Here is a 14,873-nt window from a genome sequence, read left to right on the forward strand (position 1 = left end):
CACACCACACACACACACCCCTAGATGCACACACACCACACACACGCCTAGACACACGCACACCCCTAGACACACCCCTAGATGCACACACACCACACACACGCCTAGACACACACACATCCCTAGACACACACACATACCCCTAGATGCACACACACCACACACACCACACACACGCCTAGACACACGCACACCCCTAGACACACACACACACACCCCTAGATGCACACACACGCCTAGACACACACACACACCCTAGACACACACACACACCCTAGACACACACACCTAGACACACGCACACCCCTAGACACACACCTCCCCCCTAGACACACACGCACACACCCCTAGATGCACACACACACCACACACACACACCCCTAGATGCACACACACCACACACACACCTAGACACACACACACCCCCTAGACACACACACACACCCTAGACACACCTAGACACACGCACACCCCTAGACACACACACCCCTAGATGCACACACACACCCCTAGATGCACACACACCACACACACGCCTAGACACACACACACACCTAGACACACATACATACCACACACACACCTAGACACACACACACCTAGACACAAACACACCACACACACCTAGACACACACACCCCTAGATGCACACACACCCCATACACCACACACAAGCCTAGACACACGCACACCCCTAGACACACACACACACCCCTAGATGCACACACACCACACACACGCCTAGACACACACACACACCTAGACACACATACATACCACACCTAGACACACACACACCTAGACACAACAGACCACACACACCTAGACACACACACACACCCTTAGACACACACACATGCCTAGACACACACACACACCTAGACACACACACCACACATCACACACACGCAGACACACACATACCACACACCACATACACACACACACCACACACACACATCACAGGTACATGCATAGACACACACACCACACAGATACACACCACACGTCACACACACGCATGGACACACGCACGTACACACCGCACCCTGGCCTCAGCACAGCACCCCCTCCTTCTCGTCCTGCTGGCCCCACTCAAACATGGCCTCCGATGGAAGGGCTGGGTGGGGTCACTGCCCCTGGCCCTCACCTCCCTGTTGGATCCTGTGGTCATCGTCAGCTTCCCCGCCGGCCCGGGGCCTCCTTCAGGCCCAGGGCCTTCGTCTCGGGCGCTCACGGCCCCGGCCCAGGGCCTGGCATCGGTTTGGAGGGGCGTGAGATCTGGCAGGGAGTTTCTGAGGATGTTGATACTGAACCCCACATATTATGATCCAGAGAAGGAGGGGGGTATCTGTATTTGTGTGAGTCTAAGTGTGTGAGTGTGAGTGTGCGTGTGCACGGGGGTGGTGAGCTGCCCACGTCCAGCCTTCCCCTATCTGCTCCTGACTCCTCTGTCTCCTCAAAGACAAGCGGACGGCATTTCAGGGACAAGGGGCTTCCGTCCGGCTGGGGTGCCCCTGCCAGGCTCTCAACCCCTGGCCTCTGCGCCTCACCTGGCAAACGGGCTGTGCTCCAGGGCCCCTCAGCCGGCCATCAGGGGAGAAGTGAGGTGACACGGGTGTGAGGATGTGGTGACATCACTGCTTTGGGGGTGGCACGTCCCGATCCCTTGATGGAGACGGTCAGTGCCAAGGCACCTGCCCCCCAAAGTGCGGGAATTCCTCCCGGCCTCTCCCAGTGTCCCTGACACCGAAGTTCTAGGGCCCTGGGTGAGTGTTTAGGGAATGTTGACGAATCGCTTCATAATAAGGCAAACGCTGACCGTATTCATTTAATCTTTGTTGAAAGCATCACAAATGATTTATTGTTTTTTAAAAAGGAAAAATAAGAAAGACTCGATCGCATCTCTGTTATGTGCATATACGAAGTATGGGTTCAACCCGGTTGAATGAAACGTTAGCTGCCCAAGCCCAGCCCGTTATTCCCAGGTGCCGGCGTGTGTACCTGTACATCAGATACACAGAACCTCAAACGTAGAACCAGATAAATCCATAGACCTATGTGTTGATTGACACGATTATGGGAATAGGAAAGTATCAGGATATAGGTGCCGACTTATTCCCAGGTTCTTGGGTCCACACACCCAAAATGCTCTTAATAGAAATGAATAATGACATAAAATACATGAAAAACACAAATAGCAAAAGCGAAAACCCTACCCCGACAGAGAGAATGAAGCTGAGGGTCAAGGAAGGGCAAAGGGCTCATCGCCCACAGGCACTGCTGAGCTGGGGGCTGTGTCCGTGCTGACCTTGACCTTGGACCTGGACAGTGCTGACACATGTCTGACCCTGGTTCTGACACTCACAGGACGGGCCGGGTGCGGGTGGACAGCAAGACACAGGGTTCCTAAGCCATCTTTGGCGACCTCGGGCAGGCTGCGGAGAGCCCAGCCTCTCCCACACAGCCCCCCAGCTCCAGTCTGGGGTCCGCTGCCCCAGCCCTTCCCCGAGGAGGGTCTTGAGGACGGCTTGCAGGACGAGCTCTGCGGGGCTGGGCCAGGAGCTCCAGGCGGTGGGCCAGCAGGGTGGGGAGAGGGACGCCTCTGTCGCCTGCCCCGTGACCTGCAGTGACCCCTTCTGAGCTGGTTTCGGGTGGTCTGAGTCCCCGTGTGTGACACAAGGAGCTGGACTCCAGGGGTCCCCCACTCCACAAGGATTCAGGGCCTCCCACGTCTTCTGGGTGTGAGGATGCATCCCTGGTCTCCCTCCCGCAGGCCATGTTTCTTTTCTGGGCAAGTGGGCTAATGCCCCCCGGGCTTCATTCCGGACTTCCCACGGCCAGCGAGTTCCTAGCCTGGGCTGTGGTGTCCCCGCCTCTGAGGGGAAGGCCCCGGCCACCTGAGAGCCCAGCCTGCAGGGTGGGTAGGGGGAGGAGGGAGAGGACGGGGAGGGGATACTGATTTCCAGTTTCAAGGCAAAAGGTGAAAATCTGCCCCCATATATCCCTCGTGTCCCTGATTCTAGGCATCTGTGAGCGAGTGGAATCACACTGCACGGGGAGCAGGGGGCTGGCTCCTGGGCACCTCTGCTGCCGTCTTGCTGTGTGACCTTGGGACAATCACTCCCTCTCTGGGCCTCAGTTTCTCCATCTTCAAAACGAGGAGCGCGCTACCTGGCGCCCTTCGGGCTCTGCCATTCGAAACCCCGCCTGGTTCCCGGTTCCTAAGTGTGTCCCTCAAGCTATGCGGAAGCACAGAACACTCTGGGCATCTAGAGGCCGTTCCCACCGCGGCCACTAAGACGGGATCCCGCAGGCGGGAACCCCCGTGCGAGGGCGCCGCCTGCTGGCTTCCTTCAGAAGTGCAGGCGCTGGATCCCTAGGACCCTGTGTGGGGCTGGGGCGAGCTGGGGGGGGAAGCCAGGGAGAGCCTTTGCCTTGTGGGCCCCAGGAGAGAAGGCTGCCAGAAGGGGCAGAGGAGCATCCCTGGGCATTCTGGGAAAGGGGTTCCCGAGAATGGGGCTACTGCCTGGCAATAAAAATAGGAAGTTGAACACCCCCCCTCCCCCCACCAAACGCAATCAGCTACCTAGAGAGGTATTTACATTATCTGCAGTTTAAAAAGAGGAAGGACAGCGGCAGGTGTGGAAGGCGGTGCTGGGGGGCCTACCACTGGCTTTCTGGATTCCGGCGGGGCGGTGGACACCCCTGCAGAGGGACGGCCCTGCGGTGGGAGCTGCCTTCCTGGAGGTTATGAGGAAGGAAGCAGGGCCCCGCTGTCCCTCTGCTGGGACGGGAGCCCGCGGCACAGGTGATGGGGCGGGTCTGCGGTGCTGAGAGCCCGGCCTCTCCCAGCCTCTGGGGGACCAGCCTCGGCCACGAGAAGTCAGGCCCAGCTGCGGTGACCAGCCGTGGGCAGCCAGGGCGGCCGTGTGAGGTCCAGAGAAGTGCCCAGAGTCTGGGAGGGCGGGCGGCGCAGCGGGCAGCACGTGGGCCTGGTGTCCGGGGAGGCAGGAGCTGGCGGGTTTCCTGGGCGGCCGTGGGCTGGGCGGGCTTGAGCTGGACAGAGGTGCATCTGTCGTCTTGCATGGACACAGCTGGAGAAGGAGGCTTTTCCGAGGTCTCTGAGGGGACGCCGGTCCCAGCCCCGTGCCGGTGGCACGTGTGGTCCTGTGCCCTCCACGGGGGATGAAGCGGCGGAGAGGATAGAGCTCTGGGCGCGGCCTCCAGCGGCATCAGCCCACCAGGTAGCTGTGCATCTCTCGGGAGTTGACGCTCAGGACCACGCCGGAGTGATTCCCTGGAGGCACAGAGATGCCGGGTGTGAGCACACGCCCGGCCGAGGGGCAGAGAGAGGACGGAGGGCCGTGCGGGACACGGTGTGGCCTCAACCGGCGTGCGGGGCGTCCCGCGCTTGCTGCAGCCCTGTGGGTCGTGCCTGGACGCGGGCGCGGAGGGGTGGGCGTCTCTAGGTTTCCTGGGAGGAGGGGTGACTGAGGGTGGGCTCTCCTGGTGCCGGCACAAGCAGTGGACCCAGGGGGCCTCCGGGGGTGAGGCCATGCCCGCCAGCAGCCACCATACTCACTGCCCTGCAGTGGCCGGCCTGGCGTCGGCGGCAGGGGGAGGTAGGAGGGGCTCTGTGCTCCCCGGGCAGGGGCACTGCAGGGCGGCGAGGCAAGGCCCCAGGAGGCAGCCAGAGGGAGAAGGGCACAGTGACGGTCAGAAGGGCAGGGGTCTGCCGGGGTCCTGGGCGGGGCTGTGTTCTGAGCCTGGGGGCCGTAGGCGTGGCCGGTGGAAGGAGCCGGCACGGGCTGCCCAGAGCCCCCCAGACGCCCGGGCACGTGGGGAGGAAGCGGCCCAGAGCTTGCAGTGGGGCCGCGGGGGCGCATGGGGTGGTGAGCCCCGCGTGCCGGGGGAGACCTCATGAAGGCGTGTCACCTCACGGCCTCGGTTTTGTCATCTGTAACTTGGGGACGATAATATGGCCTCCCCTAAAGGATGGTGGGGGGTCCGGAAGGGACCGCCCCTGAGGATTTGGGCAGGGCCTGGCACGCACTAAGTGCTCCATTGAAAGAATCCCTTATTATTACGCTATCATTGCTCTTCGGGGCTTGACGGCAAAGAGCTGCGGAGGCAGGAGGGCCGCTCTCTCATCTCCCTGGGATGCCCACCCCTCTGTCCAAGCTTGGGAAGCCCGGGTCCACCGGGAGCCTCTGCCACCACCTTTCACGTGGGGTGCGACACCGCCTGATGAAGATGGGGGTGACCACCCGGGAGGCCGCGTGGGGCCCCGACGCTCTCCAGCCGCTGCTGGCCTGGGCTGGGGGGTCTTGGGGCGCACGGGGGAGCTGGCCCCGAGCCTGGGCTGCAGCGTGGGGGAGGGGCACAGAATCGGCTGCGCGTCTTCTCGGCTAAGTGACTTGGGAGACCGAGTGGCTACTGTGAACCTCAGCTGTCCCATCTGTCAAATGGACGCACGGCCAGGGCCTGCCTCCCAGGCTGGCTGCGAGACTGTGCCGGGAAGCAGTGGGCCTGCTGAGGAGTAAGCGCCCGGGAAATCGGGGCTGTAGTCACCGTCCCGGAGGCTGAGGACCACAGCCCTGAGAGAAACCTGGCGGGGCCGGCGGCTGTGGGAGACGACGGTGGGGCTGCGAGGTCGGGGAGCTGTGGAGGACAGGAGTGGTCAGCTCCCGACCACTCCAGGGAGAAAAGAGGGACGTGGGCTTTGGGGTCCGGCAGGCCCGCGTCTGGGTCCCAGGCCGGCCGCTTGTCTGCTGTGCTGCCTGGGTGAGCAACGTCACCTCTCTGAGCCTCACCTCCAATCATTTAAAAGGTGAGGACAGCCATTCCACCTCCCACAGCTCCAGGGACACAGTGGGTACGGGGTGGGGAGGGATAAAGGGGCGGTGACAACACAACCCACGACGGGGACACGTTTCTGGAGCGTCCTCCTGGCTGCAACCTAGGGGTGGGGCGGTCGCCGTGTAGGGGGTGCAGAGAGCGGCTGTTACGGGTCGGGAGAGCCAGCGGGGGCGGGCAGGTGGCGAGGGAAGGGGAGGAGCTTTCGGGGCGGGCATTACCTAGAGTCTGTGAGTGGAGCTCGTCATCTATGAACTCCTCGGCCTGGATGGCGCTCTGCACGTCCTGGCTGTGGCTTACGGGGCTCGTCATTTCCTGTTCCTTCTCATTGTGCATCTGGGCGTACACGGTCCTGCCGGGGCGTTTCCTGCGGGACGGAGGTGGGGACTCAGGGCTCTGCCCAGGATGCCTGTCCCCAGAAGCCCCCAGCAGAGCCCTGGGCCATCCCTCTGTGTGGTGCTGACATCGCTCCTGGGCCTGCCTCCTGCCCTGTCTCTGCTCCAAGCCACCTCCTCCAGGAAGCCCTCCGTCCCGTGAGCTCCGGCAGCCCTGGGTTTCCCTCTGCCCCCGCACACGGGGTGCTCGCTGTCCATCCGTCTCCCCTCGGCATGCTGCAGGGAGAGGCTGTTTTATTTTCTTTCAGGTCCCCGTCACCTTGCACCTCAGGGCTCTGGTTGGATTGGCATGCGTTCCCACACGGCACGTGATGTTGACTGGCTCTGAGAGGCGCTTGCTGAGCCCTGCCCGGGGTTCTGGGGCTGGCTGCACCGTCCTCAGGTTCCCATACCCTCCAGGGCAGAGGGAGAGGAGAGCAAGGGCACAGCCCCCTTTGCCTCAGCTGGGACTGGGCTCGGGGCCCCTGGACCACGCTCCTTCATGTTCAACACCCCAGTTAGTTGGAGCAAAACCCCAAAAGAGCCCATGGTCCCAATTTACAGAAGAGGGAACTAGACTCAGCGGGAGAGTGGGCTTCCTCAGAGCCACTCACCAACACTGGCAGTTCTCTGGAAATATTGAGATGGCAGGATGCACATTCAGGGCCCAGGGTGGGTTGGGCCATGTGGCCAGACCCAGTGGACTGCAGCACTCGATGGCTGTGAGCCTCTGAGACTTAGGGGCTGTTTGTTACGCAGCCGGGCCCAGCCCACGCTGACTGCTGCGTCAGTCAGGAGAGCCCAGCTCCCTGAGCTCCACAGAGCTTAAAGCCTCTGGACAAATGGGGCATTTCTCTCTGCAGCTGCAAGGTCCTCCCCTTGCTCCTCCCTCCCCATCCTCTTGGGACAAGGTAGTAGGTTCCTTCTGGGCCATTTACACTGTGTGTGATAAATCTGGAGCAATTTGTGGAAACTGCAATCTGGCCTTCAGGGGGTCTGAAGAAGGCAATCGAAAGAGAACGGAATTCTGCCCCTTTCACTCCTGACCTGCCAGGCCTGCCTTCCGCCCACCCCCAGGCAATCCTGCCACCCTGCAATTCTCAAGTGCCCTGAGAGAAGCCCAAATGGGTGCACGCAACCTGTGGTCCAAGGGGAAAGAGAAAGGGGTGGGGGCAGGTCCCGACTCCAGCCATTGCCTCCAACTCGGCTCTGACTTGGGAGGCAGCGTCTGAATCGTTTTCTCGTTCAGCCTCTCAGGACTCACACCCCATGGCCTGCCTCAGCCAGGCCTGAGCTGGGCGGTTTTCACAAGGTCCCAATTAAACACGGCGTTATGGCAACAAGGGAGACGGGCACAGGAGGTCTGCAGGAGCTGGGGGCCTGCGTCTGCTCCTGCCCACCCCCCTCCCCTCCCCATCTGCCCCTCCCTGCCCCCTGCCCCTCTTCCCCACCTTCTCCCCCTTTTCTTCTTCCCTTGTCCTATCCTCCTCCTGCTTAGTCTCCTTTTACAGATGAGGAAACTGAGGCTCAGGGAGGGGAAGAGACTGGCCAGGACCACAGAGCTGGTCAGCAGCAGGGCAGGATGGTGGCCCAGTCTTCGAGGCTGACTCAGCCATGCTGCCATCTGGGCTGTCCTGCAGGTTGGGGGGCTGCCACCCAGTGTGAACGGTGCTGGAGGACAGAGACCCAGAAGTGTCCAGGGCTCGGGGGAGGAAGGACCCTTGGCCTCAGAGGAGCGAGGGGAGGGTCAGCTCCGTCTCTGGACTGTTCCCAAGGGCGACCCCAACCAGGGAGACCCCAAGGCCACTGGAGCCAGACCAGCAAGACAGGGAGAAACAACAGGCTCAGACCTGGCAGCTGCGTGTTGCAGGAAATGAGTCTGGTGACACTTTCTGGTCGTTTTGCTCATTCCCGGGCCCTCGAGGGGGCCCATGAGTAATCCCAGCACCGAGGGTTATTAAGCCCATTTCACAGCTGAGGACTCAGGTCAGAGGGGGAGAGAGGCACCACACCCCCTCCCAATGACCGCACGGTGCGCTTGCCACCCACCCAGCCTCGGCTCAAGCCCCCGCCCGCTCCCACCCTGGGTGTCAGCCGCCCCCCGCTCCGGCCCTGGGTGTCCCGTGCAGCCGCTCCATCTGGAGGCTGGAGCCGCCTCCCAGTGGAGTGCCTGGCACATGACAGCTCCGGATCATGCTTGCGGAGGGAAGGGGTGGATGGGTGCTGGGGGAAGCGTGGGGACTGGGCACAGCCTGGGGTCAGAGCCCCACTCCTCAGCTGTGTGGCCCTGGGAAGATCACTTAACCTCTCTGAGCCCGGGTTTCCTCATCTGTAAAATGGGTGGGTGGAGCAGAGAGGAGGATGGGGGTGGAAGAGGCTCCTTGGGCTGTGAGCGGTCTGCTGTCTCCCTCTGGGATCAAGGTGACTCAGATCCAGGCTGTGGGTCCAGACAAGGCCCCTCCCCACCCCAGGGCCCGTCCCAGGCACAGCCACAACCCTCCAAGGCCCTGCTGGGAAGCTGCGCCCCCCCACCAGGCCCCGCCCTCACGCCCAGTTAGCCCAGGGAGGCCGGGTGACCTTGCCTTTTGAACTTGTAGAGGATGAAAGCTCCCACCGCGAACAGCCCTATGAGGACGACTGCCACTGCCCAGTAGCCGCCACCTCCTCCCAGGCTTGGAGAATCTGTGAGCAAAGCAGCCTGTGAGCGGTCCGCGTGGGCACCGGCCGGCCTCCTGGCACCCAGGACCCCCCCTGAGTAAATCCCGGCCCCGGTCCTTCCTCCTGGAAAGTGGACAGAACTCCTCCGTCCGCACTGATGCTGGCGTGGACGCATGGCTGCACAGAGCAGGACGCAGCTCCTCAGCTCCTGCGGAGATCGTTGCCCAAAGTGGGGAGGACAGGCCACGGTGGGGGGCGGGGACAGAGCCACCTGAGACTCTAAGGGACGTAAGTTAAAGCAAGAGCTCGGTGCTGTGTCCGCGGAGAGCACCGCGGGGCCCTTGGCGTGATGGGGTTTTCAAGGGAGGCAGCCACCCGTCCAGGAGGAGCGTGTGTGCGGGCGGCAGGGGGGGTCCCTCTGCCCCCAGCGTCCACAGTAATGGGTGTCGTCTGAGGGGCCTGGACACACGCCCACCCCACCCTACAGAGGTGAGCTCCGGCCAGGCCTCTCACCTGTGTCCACGTCCCTCATGGCCACCAGCACCCGGACGCCACCACGCAGGAGGAAGCTGATCTTCTGTGCGTTCAGCACCTGCTGGATGGCCACGAGCCTCTGCAATAAGACAGCGGGGAGTGAGGGGGCCCTCGGGGACCCAGCAGAGGAAGCGGGAGAGCCGGGCAGATGTCCGCCCGGACCCTCCAGAGCCATGGGGCTGGGGGAGGGCCACTCAGCCTCTCCAGGCCTCAGTCGCCTCCTCTGTAAAACGGGAATACTAGCCACCAATGAACTCTCACCAAGAACCTACAGTGGGACACAAGGTGACCCAAAGGTGGCCCTGCCCTCACAGAGCTCTAGTTTTAGTCAGGACCATGGAGTGTGGTAAAGTTGGGGAGACCCAGGGATGCTCCAGGAGGCCCCCAACCCCAGAAGTAATCAGGGGAGGCTTCTTGGACGTGGAAGACCAGGAAGAAGACAAGACAGGGACAGGAGAGGTGACCCAGGCAGGCGAGTGAGCCCACACCTGAGGCAGAGAAATCCCAGGAGGTGCTGTTGCTGGATCATGGTGGGGGGGAGGAGGCAGCTGGCCTCTGGGGCGCCCAGCTGGTTTGGCAGTTCAGGAGTGGGGAGTTTTCCTGGTGTTCAGAAGGGAACCACTCAGCCCACGTGGGTGTCAGGTGTCACCCTCTGCACAGGTGGGTGCAGATGTGTTGGGGGAGGGGTCCCTCTCAGGGATGGGGTCCCCGTGGCTCTGCTCCCTGGGCCTTGGGGGGATATACCCTGGGGACTCTGCTGGCTGCTTCCCTGAGCGGCGTTTCAGCACCCGGGACTCCACGAGGCCCGTTCCCTGCTCACGGAACGAGGGTCCTGAGTCGGGAACTGTGTAAACGACAGGCCAACAGCCCCAGACCTGAAGGGTCCGGGAAGACACCTGGTTCTGCCCCTTGACCTCATGGCCTGGAGGGGTCGCTGCACCTTTCCGTTCTCAGGTCAACGTGAGGAATCGTAGGAGCATGGGGGTGGCGCCCTGGGCCCCATGCTCCGCACGCAGAAAGGCAAGGCTGCTGTCCGTGGCCGTGGCGCGCGGCTAAGTTTGCTCGCTGACTTCGGGCACGTGGCAGACTCTGAGCGCTCAGGACGATGGGGGTGGGGTTCCCCGGTCTCTCACCTCCTTCCCTTCCAGCCCTCACTCGGAAGCGCCCCGGGTGGGTGCAGCCCCCGAGCCCCGTGCTGGCACCCGGGACCCCCGCAGCCTTCCCCTCTGCCCTCAGCTCCTCGTCTGAGAAGTGGGTCGATGCCTCTCAACCCGCCACTGACCCACCTCCAGAGACACCGCATCAGCGGGGGCTGGGGGCTTGGCCGGGAGCCCCCAGGTGCGGACGCGGACGCCCTTTGGGACGGGCTGTGGGTCAGGCTGGTACAGGCACAGGTCCACCAGGAGGCCGCCCGGGAGTGGCTCGAGCAGTTTGGCAGCCAGAGTGACAGTGGGGCTCCTCGCCCGCGCTGTGCTTCCTGGCGGGGCCCTCACTGAGCCTCACTTCCCTCGTCTGTGAAATGGGACGCTGCCACCCGCCCACAGTGGTCCTGCTGGTCTTGCTCTCTCCGTGCCTCCGTGCAGGTCGCTCTTCCCAGACCATCTGCGGGAGCACCTGTCTTCTCGATTAGCTCAGAGCTCGGCTGCGGTTCTGACTCATCTTTTCTTGAGATGCCATTCACTTTCTTCAAGTGTACCATTCAGTGTTGTTTTAGCATATTCACAGTCACGCCCACCACCACTATCTAATTCCAGAACATCTTCTTCCTCCCAAAGGAAACGCCTAAAACCGTGAGCAGTCACTGCCCCGCCCCCAGCCCCCCGCCCCCGCCCCCGCCCCCGCCCCCAGCCCCCAGCCCCCAGCCCCCCGCCCCCGCCCCCCGCCCCCGCCCCCAGCCCCCCGCCCCCCGCCCCCGCCCCCAGCCCCCAGCCCCCCGCCCCCACCCCCCGCCCCCAGCCCCCAGCCCCCCGCCCCCAGCCCCCCGCCCCCACCCCCCGCCCCCAGCAACGCTCTGTCTCTGTGGATTCACCTATCCTGGACATTTCGTATAAGTGGAATCACACAGTCTGTGGCTTTCCGTGACCATCTTCTTTCACTTTACATCATGTCTCCAGTGTTCATCCAAGTTGCAGCCTGGATCAGAATCTCACCCCTTTCGATGGCTGGATAATATTCCACTGTGTGGATGGCCCACCTTCTGCTCATCCACTCCTCTGTGGGTGGACATTTGGGTTGTTTCCACTTCGGGGCTGTGAACATCCAGGCACACACGTGTGTGTGTGGACATACATTTTCAGTTCTCTGTGGCACACGCCCGGGGGTGGGGCCGCTGCCTCATTCGGTAACTCCGTGTTTAACTGTTTAAAGAACCACCAGACTGTTTCCGCGGTGGCTGCACCATTTTCCACTCCCCCCCGCAGTGAATGAGGGGTCAGTTTCTCTGTCTCCTCGTCCACACTCATTGCTGTCTGCTTGGTACGGAATTACAGCCCCCCTAGACGGCGTGAAGTTCTTCTCATTCATCTTTTTCCTTTTTTGATGCGGACCATTTTTAAAGTCTTTATTGAATTTGTTACAATGTTGCTTCTGTTTTATGTTTTGGCTTTTTGGCCGTGAGGCATGTGGGATCTTAACACCCCGACCAGAAATCAAACCCCCAACCCCTGCATTGGAAGGTGAAGTCTTAACCGCTGGACCATGAGGGAAGTCCCCCCCGATTCATCTTTCGACTCCCCGTCCTAGTTGGATGCTCTGAAACTGTTGCCCAGGATCCCCTGGCCGGTGCTCACCCCTCGCAGTGAGGCTGGGGCGGTGTGACCAGCTCTAGCCAATGAAATGGGAGTGAAAGTGGAGCGTCCCCCTGAGGGGTGGTCCTGCCCAATGCCCTGGTCCCCCCCACTCCCCCTCCAGTGTGACCTTGGGGTAGCCACAAGGGGGGAGGAGAGACAGTGATTGGTGAGAGATAAGCCTTTACGCGATGACGGGAGGCTGAGGTCCCCGTGCTTGCCGGGAATCACCACCAAACCGTCGGCGGCGTGGGGAGGACCCGGCCCAGTGGCCGCAGGAGATACCTTGTCACTTGTGAGGCTCCTCTTCCTCGTGGGCCTGGCAGGGGGCAGAAGCACGTGCAGGTCAGCCAAGGTGGGCAGCCCCGGCTTTACAACGGTCACCAGCAGCTCCTCGGGGATGCTGGTCTCCTGCGGGGACACAGACGGCCACTCTGATCCACCGGCCTCCTCTGTCCCCTGCCACACTCCAGGGGCCCAGGAATACCCTCCCTCCCTGAGTGGCCTGAGTCTTGGCCATTCCTGACCCCTGTACACCTGGAGTCATGGCCCCAGCAAATGACAGCACTGCCCTCTACCTACTGCAGCCCAGCGCTCCTGGTCCCTCAGCCTGTGGCCACCACCCCGGCCTCCGCTCAGCCAGGCCTGCCCCCTTCAGCTCATTCCTCCCACCATGCCCAGGTGAGCAGGCCCCTCCCTGGCTACTGTCCTTCCAAGTGTCAGGGCTCCTGGCCATGCAACTCCCTCAACCCACAAAGCTCTGTCTCCTGAAAGTCCCACTCCATGCATGTTCATCTGGCAAACTCCTATTCATCCTTCAACACCCAGGACAATATTACCCAAATTATTAATGGGCCAAAGGGAGGCATGGCCAGGGGGCCTCAGTCTGTGACAGGCTTGGCTGACTCTAGAGGGCTGGGTTTTCTCCCACTGGGGGCCCAAGGGCCTCGAGTGCCCTACGCCCACCCTGATGCACTGCCTTTGCTTTCTGCGACCTCCCTGAGGGCAGCCATCACACTGACTCATCTCTCTGTCTCCAGTGTCCAGCCCAGAAGAGAAACGTGGTGAGTAAATGAAAATCCCTTTAAAGAGATTCTGTTGTAGGACAGCAGCTGTGTCTTGTGCAAACAGCTGGTGCTCACTAGATGTGCATGGAAGATGCAGTCCTGTCCCTCCTCTGCAAGGTGACAGTCTGGCTGCATGTCCCCCAGGGCCAGGTAAGAGGACCCTACATGGCTTCCAAGCACCACTGTCAGCCGATGTGAAGGACAGAGCATCAGGACTGCAGGGCAGCCCACCTGCCCTCTCCTGGGGGCTCCACAGCCCCTGCTTCTCTGGGGCACCCACAACCCAGAGGTGGGCAGGTGGTTTTGCCAGTGGTGGGCTGGGGGCACCTTGGAGAGGAGCCGGGACACCACGAGGCCAATGTCCTCCCTCCACTCGGGGGTGTTGGGGTTGTGAGCGTCCAGGTCCTTGGAAAACTGCAGAGGCATGACCTGAAATTGATCTGGAAAGAGGCAGAGATGGGAGAGTGGGTCAGTCCTGGGCGCCCGGCCCCGCTTCCTCTGAGGACGGTGGCCACACCCCCTGGATGGTCCAGGGCTGGCCCTGGGTGTGGATCCTGCGGCCCACTTTCAGAAAACAAGGTTCTTCCCAGTGTATGTGCCAGCAGCTGTCCCGGGCGGGGCCCACTACACCGGCTGCCATTTAATAATAAAACAACAACAACAAAGGTGACAATGACGAGGACAGCAGTGCTGCCCTGGAGGGAGGGCAAGCCTGCTGTGTGATTTGCCCCATCAACTCACAAGGACATACACACCCTACGACGTTGACTTCTCGTCCCCCAGGGATCCATGGACTTTGACTGGGCTGGTTCCCCCACCAGAATAAGAGTCCCTGGAGAGCAGAGCCCCCACCTTCTCTGTCTCTCACATTTCCCAGGGTCTGCAACTCAGAAACCTATTCTAGAGCCACAAGCAGCAGGTGGTAAAAAAAAAAAAGACTCGGCACCAGGAGTCTCAGAGTGGACGGCAATCTCTCCGCTTACCTCCCGAGCCTTGGTTTCTTGATTTGTAAAATGGGAGGAGGTTTTGCAGGGGTGAGGAGAGCTCAAGGGACGAGTGCCTTGTGAAGTGTGAGCATGCAGCGCAGGTGGAGATGACTTTCAAGGCTCTGGGCTCAGGGCCTGCTGCCCACATGCTCGTGAATGAAGGAATGGCTGAGGGCAGTTCCCTAAATATTTAACTGATGGCTGCTGTCCACAGGACAGTTCTTAAAGCAAAAGGGGGGTTTATCAGTGTGGTGATGAGGGCAACATGGTGCCGGGGGGGGGGGTCTCTTCCATTCTTAGGACTAATTTTCTATCGTAAATGTCTCCTGGGGGGCTCAGAGCCCCCAGTGAGCCAATAAATGGGACACAGATTCAGAGCAGGACTCTCAACAAAAGTGATACAATCACGTGATGATCCTCAGATAACGGGGGTGCTGAGGACAGGCACCCGGTGGGCAGGCAGACCCGGAGCCCGATCCCAGCTCTGTTGCTGCTGGGGAACCGTGTCGAGCCCCTCAGCCGCGTCCTCATTTGTGCCACGTGGAGCCTGTGAACGCCATGGACGTAGGAGTTGTCGGTATTTATTTTACAGGTGGGGAAACGGAGGCC

General features: G+C 61.5%; 1 protein-coding gene across 1 annotated transcript in view; it reads right to left on the minus strand.

The window, feature by feature from the left end:
• Positions 1-1,841: 1,841 nt before the first annotated feature.
• The window catches only part of SORCS2 (sortilin related VPS10 domain containing receptor 2), a 474,224-nt gene continuing 461,192 nt past the window's right edge, over positions 1,842-14,873 (minus strand). The window contains exons 22-27 of the mRNA XM_073804818.1: positions 13,606-13,718; positions 12,497-12,622; positions 9,405-9,504; positions 8,816-8,915; positions 6,081-6,226; positions 1,842-4,300 (exon numbers count right to left, since the gene is read on the minus strand). Of these exons, the coding sequence (XP_073660919.1) occupies positions 4,236-4,300; positions 6,081-6,226; positions 8,816-8,915; positions 9,405-9,504; positions 12,497-12,622; positions 13,606-13,718 (650 nt within the window). The 3' untranslated portion in view covers positions 1,842-4,235. The remainder of the gene's footprint in view (positions 4,301-6,080; positions 6,227-8,815; positions 8,916-9,404; positions 9,505-12,496; positions 12,623-13,605; positions 13,719-14,873) is intronic.

This window comes from Tursiops truncatus, chromosome 5 (genome assembly GCF_011762595.2).
Source record: "Tursiops truncatus isolate mTurTru1 chromosome 5, mTurTru1.mat.Y, whole genome shotgun sequence".
Lineage (NCBI taxonomy): Eukaryota > Metazoa > Chordata > Mammalia > Artiodactyla > Delphinidae > Tursiops > Tursiops truncatus.